The 15572-nt window shown below is 41.0% G+C and overlaps 1 protein-coding gene across 4 annotated transcripts in view; it reads right to left on the bottom strand.

Moving 5' to 3' along the window:
* CHCHD3 (coiled-coil-helix-coiled-coil-helix domain containing 3) overlaps positions 1-15572 on the bottom strand; it is a 276250-nt gene that overhangs the window by 5959 nt on the left and 254719 nt on the right. For all 4 annotated transcript variants that reach the window (XM_043589550.1, XM_043589548.1, XM_043589549.1 and 1 more), the window contains one exon: positions 6111-6246. In XM_043589550.1, coding sequence (XP_043445485.1) covers positions 6111-6246 — 136 coding nt within the window. The remainder of the gene's footprint in view (positions 1-6110; positions 6247-15572) is intronic.

The raw sequence follows: 15572 nt of genomic DNA on the forward strand, positions 1-15572 counted from the left end.
CGAAAGAGGATCTAGCTACAACCCCGAGCTGGTCAGGGGACCGTGTTGCCTTGGTTCAGTGCCTCTTTCCTCCCTCCTGCCAGCTCCTCACCCAGGGCTACCTACAGTTTCAAAGGAGAAAACAGGAGGGGAGAAAATAACTTCATTTTAAGAGGCTCCCGCCCTCTGTCCAAGACCTCTTCCAATTTGTTCCTGAGGCTGAACCAGGAACCAGTTCCCAGGGTTGGTCTGATTAGAGCTCTGCCACATGGCTCGGACCCGACAGGCAGTGATGGGAAGTGGCAGCCCCTCAACTCTCAAGAGGGAAAACAAAGACTTATTCTTATTAGCAGGACCTCTGAAGGTCGAAGGCCTCAAATGCAGTTTAGGCCAATGTGCTCTAGAGCTATGTTTGTCAAACTGTGGTGCACAGAGTTACTTAGGGAATTTGTTCAAACTTCAGATGTCCAGGTCCAACCTCAGACCTTCTGAACCATCATCTCCAGGGATGGGGCCAGGCAAGTGCATTCAAATATACTCCCCAGCTGATTTTGATGTTCCCCCATGTCTGAGACCTGGTATTATAGAAAGCAGCACCCTGGTTTAGGCATCAGGAATGGGCTGTGCTGGTCTGGACTCTGCCCCATGTGCAGATGATCACCGAAACTCTGAGTGCAAATTTTTTCCAAGTGAAAAGATGGGATTAGGTCACATGATCACTAACCTCTGTCCAGCTCTATTAAGTCATTCAGATGTTATTTACAGTCTGTCTGAAAACAATGAGAGAATACAGCTTACTCTAGCGCTGGGTTTTTTTGAACTATGATTTCAAAAGCAACAGTGACTACTGGGTTTCAGGCCTTCTTCACACTCCAGTAACAGGGAAGTATTTGAGCCCTGGTCTAACATAAACCCACTACGGGGGGAGATAAAACACGATGTCCTTAAGAAGGCTGACACTTCCAGGGCACCTGGTGGCTCAGTCAGTTAAGCATCTGATTCTTGATTTCGGCTCAGGTCTTGATCTCATAGTTTGTGAGTTCAAGTCCTGCACTGGACTCCAGGCTGTCATTGTGAAGCCTGCTTGGGATTCTCTGTCTCTCTGCTTCTCCCCTGCTTGCTCTCTCTCCCAAAATAAATAAACTTACAAATTATGTAAAAAAAAAGGGGCGCCTGGGTGGCTCAGTCGGTTAAGCGGCTGACTTCGGCTCAGGTCGTGATCTCGTGGTCTGTGAGTTCGAGCCCTGTGCCGGGCTCTGTACTGACAGCTTGGAGTCTGGAGCCTGCTTCTGTTTCTGTGTCTCCCTCTCTCTCTGCCCCTCCCCTGTTCGCACTGTCTCTCTCTGCCTTTCAAAATGAATAAATGTTAAAAAAAATTATGTAAAAAAAAAAAAAAAAGGGAAGAAAGAAAGAAAGAAAGAAAAATTATTAAAAGAAGGCTGATGCTTCCTGCCATGAAAAATTCCATCATATGCACCGATCTTTAAGTTTTTAATTTTGGAGGCTAACCATGGATAGGAGGCGTCATTTGTATTTTAGAAATGAAGAACTGGGTGCATTAGCATTGGGCTTAAGTAACTTCATATTAAGACCCAGCCTCATTTATCAGGGTCTTGACCTCACGCTCCCCCCCTACAGCTGGGTGGCTCTCTGACGTTCCCAATGATGCCAGAAGGAAGCACTGGCTTAAGGTGGGGATCGCCTCACTTACAAGATGCCCTCATTTTGATCCTTCCTTCAACTACGTTGCCTACTTGGCTACTGACCCACTGCCCACTTATTGATTTACACTTCTGCTATGGTTTACCCTCTGACTGGCCTCCATCATCTGACTCCAGGCTCCACACTGACCTCTGTCCCTTGGCATCTCCTGGGTCCAGCCCTTGCTTTTAGTCCCCGTCTTTCCTCGGCTCTTCTGACCTGGCTTCCTGGCTCTGTCTCCACACTCCCTTTACCACCCATGATCCATGGTGGACAAGGTTAAAGCCATTGCACATGGGAGCCTAGGCCGGCTAGAGGGAGAGAGCCTGCATTTTCTAATGGAGTTTATTATCTGGAAGGCTACATTCTGCCAGGCAGTGCTGAGATAGCTGTTTTTCAGTACACTGCCTTAGAGAAACTGTTTTTACCCCCTCCTAGTTCCTTCTCCCACCCTGGCTTCCCTGGGGCTGTCAGGAATATGAGCTTCAAGGAAAGGGTATACGGCTGTGGGAGGCCAGGCAACAGGCAGGCCAATGAGAACGGCAGCTGCTCTTCTGGAGTGAAAGTTTAAGGCTGACAAAAAATCTAAGAGGCAGAGGCACAAGTGCTGGAGGTCCGCAAAGCAGCGGTGCTGCCTAGACCGAACAACAGGTCTCTTGACTGAAATGTGCTCATAAACGTGTGCTCCTGGGCACGTGGCCTCTTGTTCTCATGCAGGGAAGTAGAATTAGTGCCACAGCATCACAGCTAGAAGGTCCTCATGGGTCACCTGGTTCAAACCCACAATTTACCAAAGAAGAAACTGAAACCCAGGTCACCATGACTAGATCAGCTACTTAGCTACTAGATTAGCTAGTCTTTCCCATAAACCCTGCCTTCCAGTGAATACAGAATGTTCACCCTGAGGCCAGCCAGCTTCTGTACCATTCTGTCAGCAGCAGGGGTGGGAAAACACTTGGAATGCTCTGAATTGCCCCTTAAGAATGCTATCCCCCAAGCAGCCAGATATTGCAAGAAAACAGCAAGGTGGTGGGGGATCCCAAGGAACACAGCAATGCAGATCTGAGAGGGGCCCTCTCTATACCCTTCCTTGCCTTTTGATAAAGAGAACTTGGGTCCATTTTGGTCCACTAGTGGCAAGTATCACTGGCTCCCCATCTCTCTCCCATCTTCTGTAGTCTCCTGTAAGGTAGGTGAACCAAGATTGAATAGGAATCAGGTTTTAATGGTAAGATCAGGTCATACAATCTTGGAGAGTTTATAGAAAGCTCTGAAGCTAAGCAGGTATGAGAAATAAAAGATACAATAGTCTATCAATCAATGTCCTCCTACATTTTTAAAAGACATACCTCATATAGCTGGCCCGTAGCTTTTAAGTCTTAGAAATAATAATTATAGCAATTTATTATCTCTCTACCCTTATGAAGAACATGTAACTTAATATACTGGAAATAAGAATCTAAATGTCTCATATGAACCCATGAGGAATTGTTTAAGAATAGCTGAAGAAAGACCGATGTGAATAAGTGGCTGGAGAAAGGAAAAGTGAGGCCAAGGAATATCCGGAAATTTTCCAATCAGTAAAATCTATTAGTCTATAGAACAATGTCTCAAGGGAACCAGTGAAAGCCCAATCTTATGAGTCATTTAAAAATGGAGTGGATTTGGCTATTGGAATTATTCCAAGGGGAAAAGTCTTGCACTGCGCCGGAAATGGACAGCACAACCTAATGGGTTGCTGTCATGTTGACCATTTTCCACATTAGCACGCCTAGCCTGTTCTTTGGATTTAACAAGGGAACATAAGAAGGGGAGGTAACGAGTCAGGATCTGCTACAATTGACACTTAGGACCCTATACTGCTGAAGCCCCTTCTACCAATGGGCAGAGTCGGGGTCACAAGGTTAGGCTAATTTCACATTGAGAGAAAGGGGAAGGTAGTATTAGAGGAAAAGTGCTCAAGAAATACTGATTATTAATGCCCTGTGGCCATTTGAGCATGCTCTAAAGATAGGGCGGTGCTGAGCTATACCTTTGCTCATGGCCTTTATAATCCCACCTTATTTGTTACCTTAAGTCTCTATTACTACTTAATTTGTTATTCCTGTTTTTTCTCTTCCCTTCGTGATTATCATTCACATTTTCTCTCACTGCCTTATTTCTGTATTAGTGGATAATGGAGGTCCTTTCTCACACCCAACTCAAAAACCAAACGCCATTTTAAAACTTTTTGTTTTTATGGCAAGGCATATCTTGGTCTAGTTGTTACATTTATGGTCACAACTTCCCTGGGTTTTGATTCTTTCAACTGTAAAACAGTGAAAATAAAAGCATCTCTATTTACATCTCCGGTTGTCATAAAAAGAAGGAAGAGAATAGATGTGAAATCACCTTGAAACCTAAAGTCCTACAGAAATACAAGGTATCATCGCTTCTTGTTTCTTGCCCATTACAGTGTTGCTCATTTTAGGATAAAAATGTCATGTGAACAGCTATCTTTTTATTAGATTTTTATTTTTCATTATTATTACCTGCTATACACTCCCTAATATTTGAATATAAGAGCTGTGAAAACAACAAGTACCTCAAAACACACCTGCTGAAAAGGATATTAAATTATATTGCAGATTGGGGGAGGGGGGGTCTCTTGGAATCACTAGTAATAAGTTGGTGCTTTGAGATGATCTGTTCAGTGGTTTCAACGCGCAATAATACAACTGAGGAAAGGAAAAAATAAGATTTACTGGATACTTCATATAAACCTAATCCTCACAACACTGGGGATAACATCACCCCAGTTCACAGATGAGAAAAATCAATGCCCAAGGTCACAGGGTTAGTAAAAGACAAAGCTTGTATACACACCCAGATCTGCCCAGTGTGAACTCCCTACTGTACTGTGTGGCATATGTGACGTTGTCACAAAGTGTTTTATTCTATAAATATATGCCATTGACGGCATGGGGCCAGGTGCAGACGGGCATGATGGAGTGGCAACTGCATACACCCTTTCAGTCGCCACTTCAGTAATGTTACAAATCACACTGCGCACACAGGCATGCTTGCTGGATGCCGGGGTAGAGACATACACTTTGTCACAGCCATTCTTTGCACTGACCGCCACCCCCACCTCGATATGGCACTAATATCAAGTTAGAAAAATCCATGAGTCAAGCTTGCAGGTCCCAGGTGCTTCAGTTAGTATTGGTAGTGAAGGTTGGGGCTTGTTAAGAGCATATCAGGAAGCTGTTTTTGACAAATGAAATGTACTAACATAACATTAGCGACGTTGCTTCTACCAAAGACCTTTAAAGAAAAGAATCGCTGTCAATGCTACTAGGAGCCACACAGGTGGTGCTTCAAGCAAGAAATAGCAAAAGCCTCAAGCCACTAGGCTTTTAAAGAAAACGGAGGCTTTTAATAAGTCTTGATTGTATTTTCTTCCACTAGTGTTGATGTTATTTTCTAGCTACCCAGATAATACTAACCCTCCCGTAAATATCAGATATTTATAGTGTTAGAAATATACAGTAAGTGGCATTATTATAACTACAGCAAATTAGACTGGAGAAAGGCATGCTGTGTAACTCAAACACTAGATTTAGTCGGGTCAGAAGGTCAACTCTAGGGAGTTTGTCAGCACAAAGAATCACGGTTTCCAACAATTTCTGTCTGTCAGAACAACCTATATCCAACTATGATACCAGTTAAATGATGGGCAATTATGTGACCTGCCAGAAATGATCATTTGCTTCAGTGTTTATCATTAGCTCTGTAAAGCACATGAATTAGAGAAAACACATGTCCTGTGGACATCGTATTATTCTGGAATGAGGGCTCAAGAGAAGAGAATGACTGCAGGAACATAAAAGAGATGGAAAGTGTTGCCTAAATCCTATCTCTGGCCTCCCTTTCCCTGCTCAATCCAGCGGGCTCTACCAATTGGTAGAAGACTGAACAGGGCTTGAAAGATGGCTTTCTGTTTTTAGGTTTTTTTGTCGATCCTTCATGTTTCGTGTTTCTCTGCATGAGTACTTGCTGCTTACAGACCCTTTAACTTGTATCTTTCCTCTTTGTTGTCTTTGAGTAGTGGCCCAGAAATATGGGGCAATGACCTTGTGGACACAATTACCATACAGTGGACGACAAAAGTTCAAAGCAACTGGAGAAAGTATTATTTTAGTAAGAATCTTTTTCTTTCCTGCAAATAAATGAGTTAAATATAAGGAGAATATGGACTCTTCCCACAACCACCTGGATGGAGGTTAATTAGCACCTAATGGACGTGTTAGAGCAAATCTTGATGATGAGGACTAGTTTGGTTTATAAAGCTTTTCCACACACATTAGCCCACTCAGTCCTTACCACTGCCCCACGATGCTGGGCTTGCTTCCTTCTGGTGCCCCAGTTACCTTGGCCTGCACACCCACCTGTTTGGCCTGATTGACACAGCGCATATACTGGTTGGCCAGATCAGAGCAGCTGAGGGTCTGCTGGGTGTTCTGGCGGTAACACTGAAGAATTTTGGCTTGCAGATCAGCACACACAGGATGAAACTCATACCGCCTGAAAACAAAAACAGGAACCCGTGAGACAAACGCTCTTCAATCAGAATAAAGATCAAGGCTAAAGAGTGGATAAAACATTCAATAAGATGTAAATGTTGCAAATGTAGAAGCGAAGTTTGAGAAGTAATTTTCTTCAACCCTTAAAAAAATATACCAAAATAGTTCCCATGATAAAAATACATGTAACGTAAATGACTTCTATGAAATGAGCTGCAGTAATTGGTATCACCACGAGCCTCTCTGGACGTTGTAACATTCCCACCCAAACCCACACCTAAACCAGGTGGATGGCACCGATACTCTTCAGCCCAGTTGGCCGAATCAGAAACCTGAGAGCCCTAACTTCTCTCTTCCATGCCCATATCTAGTCAGTCTCACAGTTCGAGACCCAGCAGTCTAGTCCTCTTTCTCTGTACTCACTGTCATCACATTAATTTGTAATCACTCATATCCTGGATTCAAGCTAGTCTGTCTCTTAGCCTTTGCCCCTCTACTACTGCCTTCCAGAAGGTTCTTTCTAATATATAAATCTGAGACCATATTTCTCCCTCCTGCTTTCTGAATAAAATGCAAGGTCAACAGGCAAGTCCTTCTGGGTCAGGTTTCTGCCTGCCGTTTAGCCTTCAATCCTCAGATTGCCGCAGCCTGACCAAGCCACTTTCAGGGTTTGATCCAGACATGCCCCTTCATGTCTTTGCTCATGCTGCTCTTGAGTTTGGACATGCTCTGTTCCCAAAGTCCCACCCATCCCTACATATCTGGAAAATACTTACTCATCTTTCAATAGTTGAGCTAAGTATTGAAGTGTAACCTTCTCTAGACAGCTTCACTAACTCTCCGTTCAGGGTGGAATCTATCTACCACTCCCTTTTTGGTGACCCCACCGACCCCATACTGGCTGCTTCTACTGCTTCTTTCACCTTCCACTTAACACCGATGACACCGTAGCCTGGTGTAATTTACTAGCCTACATCTACTAGGAGGCAAATCCCAAGAAGTAAGGACTGTCTTATTTTCTTTGTGACCTCAGCTATTGATATGGATACCTCTTTTAGCAGTCATGCGATAAATTGCTTAGAATATAAATGGGTAGAGAAAAAAAACATTTTTAAATTCTGGGCTAAAATTTTACTAATTATACTTACAAATCTTTGCTTTCAGTGAATATGCAGTACTAAACACAAATGCCTCCAAAAATCTTAAAATATACACTTGAAAAACGATAACAAAATAAACCGAATGAATTATACAAATGAAAATAAAATACTCTTGTTAAGATTATAGAGGAACTTGAATTATAAGGGCTAAATACACGCAGAAAAAAATACATAATATTATCACTTTTAATCTAGGAATTTATATTTTTTCAAATTAGTTTTGTTTAGTACAAAAGGCTTCCAGTCTTTCGTATCAGTTCTTTTTTTGAAATTTAAATTTTTTATTTCTCTAGTAATCTTGAAATAGCATTATTTTAAATTAAATGGGTTCTAAAAAAAACCCCTACAGAATAGAGGGGGAATATTTTTCATCAATAAGGAAACCCCTGGGTGACGATTTGTCTCATTACTTTTATCCAAGACACTAAGCTAACACAGATTTTGCTAGAACAGAAAACTGACATGCAAACCACGTTACTGGTCCCTGAGGGAATTTACTTCTTACTACCTTCTAAAGAAAGTAGACACACAGGAAAAAAATAATCCCACAAATTTTACATAACATTGCTTTTACTTTTTCATTCATTACCTTCCTACTCTGCCAAATACCTAAGAACAGAATTTAAATCCAATCCCTGGAGTTTCCATTCTCTTTAAGATTTCAAAGTTCACATGTCTATGAGAATTTTTTTTGGACGTGGATTTCCCTAATCCCCTACCATGAACATCAGCATCTAAAAAGATGTGCTTTGAAGAGAAGATACCATGAACTGACTGATTATAGCAAGACACATCTGGATAAATATTGAATAAAATATAATCAAGCACTAGGTCAGCTGAACCTAGCAAATATATGACTAATGCCTATAACAGTTCAAGGGAAAACAGGCTTATAGTCTGTCTTAGTGTTGCGGACCATCATTCTTCTAATATATCTTAGATTTAAAAGCAGGGGAAGCAGGATAGGGAAAGAAGCCTAGAACAATCCTAATCATATATTCAGCTCTTCCTTATTAACATACAGGAAAAGATTGTAAAGAATGAGCTTCCACATACTGCACATCATAAAGAAGATAGTGTGTGGGTTTTTTTCTTTTAAAAAACTATTGGCGATGGAATAATTCATTCAATACTATGAACTCCTTAGAAAGAGGTAATTTAAGTTGTATATAAACGTTTACTGAACTGAGCTATTAGTCATGCAAGTTAATGTCCATGAGTTATTTATGATTTGAAATGTGTCAAAACATACTTTTATCACCACAAATCAATACTGTTCACTTCCAGGGCCTGTGATTTCCTGTCTGGGAGTCCAGTAGGCCTGTGTGGATGCGTGCACTTGCACATGCATGCGTGTATACAAATACACACACACACACACACACACACACACACACACACACACACACCCCTTCTGAAATCCTTTTTGTATACATTTCAACGTTTATTGATGATTAGATAGTAGAAAGGGGGAAAGAGGGGTGGAAATCAGCATAATTGTCTCCCACTTCCTGGAGGAGCCTCTGGTACATTTTTCCTGGATTAATCTGTGAGGGCAAAGCTCTGCCTCCATATTGATCTGCAGTGCTTGTTATGCTGCTCTAATGTACTGTTTTCACTTTGGGAAAATGTGAAATGAGATTACCGTCCACCATTAGAAGGCCATAAAACACAAGCCATGGCACCTTCCATTCAGGAAAAGGTTTAAAGGCATTTCCAATATGCATTATGGTCAACCCTCCATATAGCCATTGAGTCAGCGATTGATTTTTATTGACTGCTTTCCTTCCTGCTGATGGAAAAAGTCACTACTAGGCAAAAATAACAAAAGGGCAGAATTTCAAGATACCTAAGAAGGAAAATTAAATCTTGGCTGCAAGGGACATTTAAATAATTTAATTTCTTTGTAGGGAAATAAGATTTTAAAAAGGAAATGGTGAACGACAAATGTTAAGAGAAAGATGAAATATAAATATGGAGAACTCAAAACAGTAATAAAGAAAAGAGAGGACAGTAACCCAGAAACATTGAGTAAAAAGGAGTTGGTGGAATAAAGTTGATACTTGAAAACATATATTGATCAAAAACAAGTTAAAAAAAAAAGTTTCACGGTCACGTGAAAGGACTGGGGATTTTGATGGGTCCCACCTCATATCCATCCTCCCTCTTCACTTTCCTTTTCCTTCCTGGACTCTTCATTCTCTGTTCCCTGCCACCTCCCTCACTTCTTCAAGTATCAGCAGCTGCCCTCACCCTTCCTAACCCCACCCCACAGCGGCACTGAGGACCAAGAGGGTTGATGACCATATTCAGCGACGGAACTGGAGAGCCAAAGACTTGAACGGAGAATAAAATCACTCCTGGTAGGCATTATGTAGCCAATGAAACCATTTTTGTTAATGTTTAATGCTAATATTCACTTAAAAGGCAGCTAAGAAAATATATCCAAGTATTTTCTCATTACACTAACAAGGCCATTGTAGAAACTTTGTGTGTGGGGTAAAGGGGAATAAAACAGAGAAGAATACAGAAACACATCAAGGCTGTTCCTAATTTTTCAGTGCTTAAAGTAACAGAGATGGATATGTTATATGTTGTTACTCTTCTCTCTGATTATTTCCTGGGCATAATTTCTTGTAAGCTGCATTAAGGGTCAAAGACAAATAAAAACATTTTGGTAAAAATGAAGCTGAGATAAGCGGTACTCAGCTCTCCTCTTCGTCTGTGACACGCTGACGCCTGGCCACCTGTTTTAGAGCTATCTGCAGACTTCACTGCTGCTGTGTCTACTTTCATGTCTGAGAAACTTCTTTGATGTGGGTTTGAGCTTTACATTTCGAGGAAACTACTTACCCATCTTTTTAGTTCTGCTAATATAAATGGCAACGATAAGAAGGTAACTTCAGAGACGGAGGAAAATATGGAGATAGTTCTCCTCATACCACTCTACCAGAAGGCTAAAGGAGTCATGTCATGACAATCAGCAGCCACAAATTCCTAAAGCTCTCAGGAGCACAGAAATTGTTCGTTATGAGTGCAGGTGCATGAAAAAGGATCCTTTCCCTGTATCTGGACCAGTAAGTACAGAGAGAGAGGGAACGGAGAGAGAGAAGGAAGGAAGGAAGGGAAGGAATGGATGGGTAGATGGATGGGTATGAAATGGATGGTGCTAAAAGAATTCTGATTTTTTTTTTTTTAACAGGTTGTGACTGCATCCTTCATGGGATCTGGTGGTCTAATAAAACAGTATCTACCACATTAAAAGCAGGCACACAATACAGCCATGGAATCAAATCTTTAGCTCTAATTCCTATGGCATAATGCAAAAATGGTAATTTTATTCTGTATTAAACATTTCATTAGATGTTAAGCCCAGGAGTCAGGATTTCTGGTTTTATGACACAAAACTAAAGCTATCAAGTACATTGCCAATAGTTTAAAACATGAAATAATCCACTTATCATTTATAATAAAGCTATCATAAAATGCAGCAGCAAAGAAGAAAGTATTAACTCAAATGTGTTATCAAATAGATCTTTTTCATTTTAATTTTACCTTAAATTACAATATCCTAATAATAGTTTTTAGAATAAAATGTAAACAGCCTCTAACTATGCAAAATCTGAAAGACAACTCCAAGCTTTCCATTTTTTTTTAATGTTTGTATTTATTTTTGAGACAGAGAGAGAGAGACACAGCATGAGTGGGGGAGGGGCAGAGAGAGAGGGAGACACAGAATCTGAAGCAGGCTCCAGGCTCCGAGCTGTCAGCACAGAGCCCGACGCAGGGCTCAAACCCACAAACTGTGAGATCATGACCTGAGCCAAAGTCAGATGCTTAACCAACTGAGCCACCCAGGCGCCCCTAAGCTTTCCATTCTTATTAGCTGCTAACCATCTTTATTAATGAAGCTTCTACCTGGGCTGTAATCAAATTTCCACAATTACACTTTAGAGGCCAAACATCTCCCAAAGCTGTCTGCTTTCTTTGTTTCAATTTGTCTCCACATACACTTTGCTATAAAATTTGAAAAATAAAATGAAATAAAAGCAGAAAACTTTTTTTACATTTAGTTTCTAAAATGATGAATGTTATTAGCTATGATGTTGTCTATCCTCGCAACACAAAAAATGCCAAGAGGCCTCCTCTGTTATCAGAGGAGGGACCACTGACCTTGACTACCCCAGGTTGAACAACCTGTGTTCAACCAGGGGTTCAATGAACCAATCAAGCTGACAGTGCTCATTGCCCATAATGAATGCCATACCATTCAACCAACAGATTTAACTGGGTGTTGTGAAAGAAAAGCCCAGCATGGCTAGAGCTACAACAGAATTTACAGAATTCTATCCTATACACCCAAAGGCTTGAAAGAGCAACATCTATCTGAAAATATTTTAATACTTAATTCTTAATTTTAATCTATGGTTGATTTGGGGGAAAGATGCCAGTATCACAACTCACTAATCTGGATCCATAGGAGGAAGGTGACCTGTCTGCAAGGAGAGAGGGGAAAATATTGCCGGTCTTACCCCAGATTTCAGCATCCCAAGTAAAAGGCCTAATGCTAGGAAAAATACACAGATAGGACCTGTGATCACCTATCCGAGGTAAGATAATACAATGTTCTACATACACAGGTTCACTGTTCTTTGACCAACAGGCCCCACAAACCCTAAGCAGATGGACACAAACACAGCAGAATACTAGGTGAGTGAAAAGCTTTCCAATTTTGCAATATATTTTACTTCCTCATCCAGTAATACTGAGTACTTGGAAATGATGGGGACACAAGGGCAAACCTAGGAGGAGAGTGGGAACTTCCCATGTGACCACATGAAAGCTGGTGGGGGCTGGCTGCTCTCTCTTCTCATGGTGCTCAGTGGACAAAAACCACTCTGACAGTATGGGACTCCCAGATATCTGGTTTTGTTTTCCTGAGCAGGTTGCTACTACTCTACTCTGCAGGGAGAACGACATGGCATCTTGCCAACTTCACCATTCGCTGAGTGAGATCCTACTACAGAGACTCACCCCACGAGGGTCTGGGTTTAGAAAAATGGGGTCATCTTCTGCCGCATCTCCAAAGAATAAGGGCCTGAACCCTTTCGTTTTATAAATAGTTTCTTAAAATCTGGTGATCTAGAGAGACCAATGGCAACTTAATGTTAGTAAAAAAACTTTTCCAGAAAATTTCTCCAGGTAATAATGCCTTGGACAAGAAATAGTTATTTATTCAGTTCAAAAGATATGTGAAGTCAGGTATCAGGTATGAGGCAGAGAAAAACAATCAGTTGGCTAATTTGAATTTTCTACCATAGCATGGTACCCTTGATACATCTAGGCTATGTGCAGCAAGGCTTACATCTCTAAAAAGATGTAACACTTCTTACTTACATAAAAGATACCTGAAACATGAGACAATAATTATAGGGACAAAGAACATAAATGATGCCAACATTAACTCAACCTGGAAGGACCCCAAATCAACTTCCGATCACACTTTCTTTAGAACAATCATGTACTCAGGAGATGTTGTTTTCTCATACTCACACAGTTCTTCTCATTAGGTGAAATTCTACAGCTAAATACTGCACTTTAGTCTGAGTGACCCTTAATTTAAAGACCTATAAGCCATCCCTTCCCTCTCTCCCTTTCTTTCTCAACGATGCTTGGAATATTGTTATTGCTTAATAAATGCCCACTAATAATGCGGTAATAAAAACAGGGACTCTAGTGGGTTAACCATGCAGCTCTGTGTTTTAATATGCCCGAGACAGCAGGAGTTTATACAAGTATCCTGAGTAGAAACATCACCTGCTGCATGCACACAGCATTAACAAAACAGAATCCCAGCTCATAGAAGTGGCCCTTGGTTATAAGAACTGTAATATCTGCAGAAGCATTCTTAGTCCCTTCAAAAGACCTACAAGCCATGGAATGCAGAGCTGTCCAGGGCCCAACATTAAATGTCAATCTCCCAAGGATACATCAATGTGAGTGAGACCAAGGCCACCTTAATACACCAAATTACTTTTATTTGAAATATTTTCATAAGGCGTCAAGGTGAAGAAAAGTATTAGTATTAATAAGCAATACTACTATGAGTACTACTAAAGAAAAGCATGGCATTTACTCTCACCTGACTTGATAAAACAGCTGTTTAATTAGACAACTTACAAAATGTTAATCTTGAGCATACACAATACATCACCCTTGTGTTTCTTTTACTTTAAATATGTGTGTGTGTATATATATAATATATCGAACTTATGCCAACACAAGTTAGCTTATTTTGCCCCACCCGACCCAGACTTTGTGAATGGTTTGTATTTCTCCTATCCTGTTATTTTGAAATGTTCACTAAAATTGGTCTAAGAATGGAAGATATGAAGGTTGGCTGGTTAATTCATTCATTCTTTCATCCATTCTTTTACTCTAACAACAAATATTATTAAGCATTCATCACATGCCATTCACTATGACAGGCGCTGAATAAGATATGATCTTTGCCTTCAGATGGCTCGAATGGGTGGGGGGGGGGGAGACAAAAGTGTGTATAAGGTCTTATAATGAGATCAAGAGATAATACATTTGTAAACTTAGTGCTAAGCAAATCCAGAGATTTAGTTTTGGATATGACAGAGATGGAACATACAGTATTGGAGACATGAGGACATCTATCACTAGTGAACAGGAAACAAGAATAGACTTTATGATTTCCTCAAAGTAACTTTCAAGCCTGCTGGAAGATCTGCACAGTGTATACAGACTATAGAGACAGAAATGGAGAGGAGAGACCTCCTCTGAACTTGGGGATATGAATACACCCATAACCTGGTGACTCCAAGCCTTTTGAACTCTTCTGCTTTCCACAGAGGAAAGCTTGGTACTTGCGTTCATGACATCTGCTAACACAGGCTTGGTTTGGAGAGGTGGAAGTAGTTGTGTATAGTTAGAGCTTATAAACTCTTTGAGTCAAGTAGGAATCCACAAGGAAATAATCAGAGGCCAGGACAGAGTTTTAGACCTACCAACAATAAACAAATGTTGAGAAAAGCTCCCAGTTGCTGTCTTAGTAGGAGGGCTCTGGTGGTAACTCTCAACTGATGCTAAAATTACTCTTCAGCCTTCAGTGTTTTCGCTACTTGAGAATGCTTTTTGTAATCACTCTGTTGCTTTATTACTTGATAGGGCCAAGGAGGAGCAAACTGAACAACTGGGTCCTGGATCAATGCCCAAATTTGGAGTTAGGAGTGAGAGAGGAGGGGCAGGGATAATATGGGGAAAGTAAAAAGATACCAGGAAGCAAAAGAACACACCAGAATTACAGGGAAATCATGGAGGAGAAAGGGAAGACATTATGGGCCAGATGAGTTTCAGTGGAGAAAAAAACAGAGGGTCTGACTGAGCATCCCAACCAGCCCATGGGAAAGGGGAGGCTGCACATTCTAGGCCACGGGGCTGAAGCCAACGGTGGCAGTTGTTTTCCAAGACAACTTTCATTGCAAATTGTGGAAGAAATATTACACTTCCCTTCATCACCCATCCTTCCTGTAGAGAGTCCTCAGGTTCAGAAGAGGAAGGACTGGATATAGCCAGTGTGGCCATCCCCAGTACAGCCAAGGAGCAGGGCACCAGTCCTGGCAAGACAGAGTACTTGCAATGAACCTAGGCCTTTCCAAGCAAATGTAATGAAACACTGCATACAACCTCCCAGAGATAATCCTTCCATATTTGGAGAAATATAGATTTCAGAGGCCTTATAATATCATTTTCATCAATGAAATCTATTATAATAGCACAGAATCACAGAATCTTCCAATTGAGTAGTATGGTACCAGGAGCCTATACAGAAATATGGTTGAGCACACATATTCATGTTAAGCTCCTATTTTTAGGCACTTACAAGTTTTCAAAAAGAATTACCCATTGGGATGGATTTCTTAGGCTCCTCAGCTGAGGGGATGCTTAGGCAGTGAGAAGTTTGGTGAAATCCCATTTGAGTCACCTAAGCATAAAAATACGTTCCACTATCCCCACATCTTCCCAGCTGTGATCACAGGTGAACGTTTAACACTAAGGTAAGTCAGGAACAGCTTCGTTCTAAAAATTTCACAACTGTCACACAGCTCAGTGAGGACTGTGGCACATCCTAAGATAAGTA

This window comes from Prionailurus bengalensis, chromosome A2 (assembly GCF_016509475.1).
Source record: "Prionailurus bengalensis isolate Pbe53 chromosome A2, Fcat_Pben_1.1_paternal_pri, whole genome shotgun sequence".
Lineage (NCBI taxonomy): Eukaryota > Metazoa > Chordata > Mammalia > Carnivora > Felidae > Prionailurus > Prionailurus bengalensis.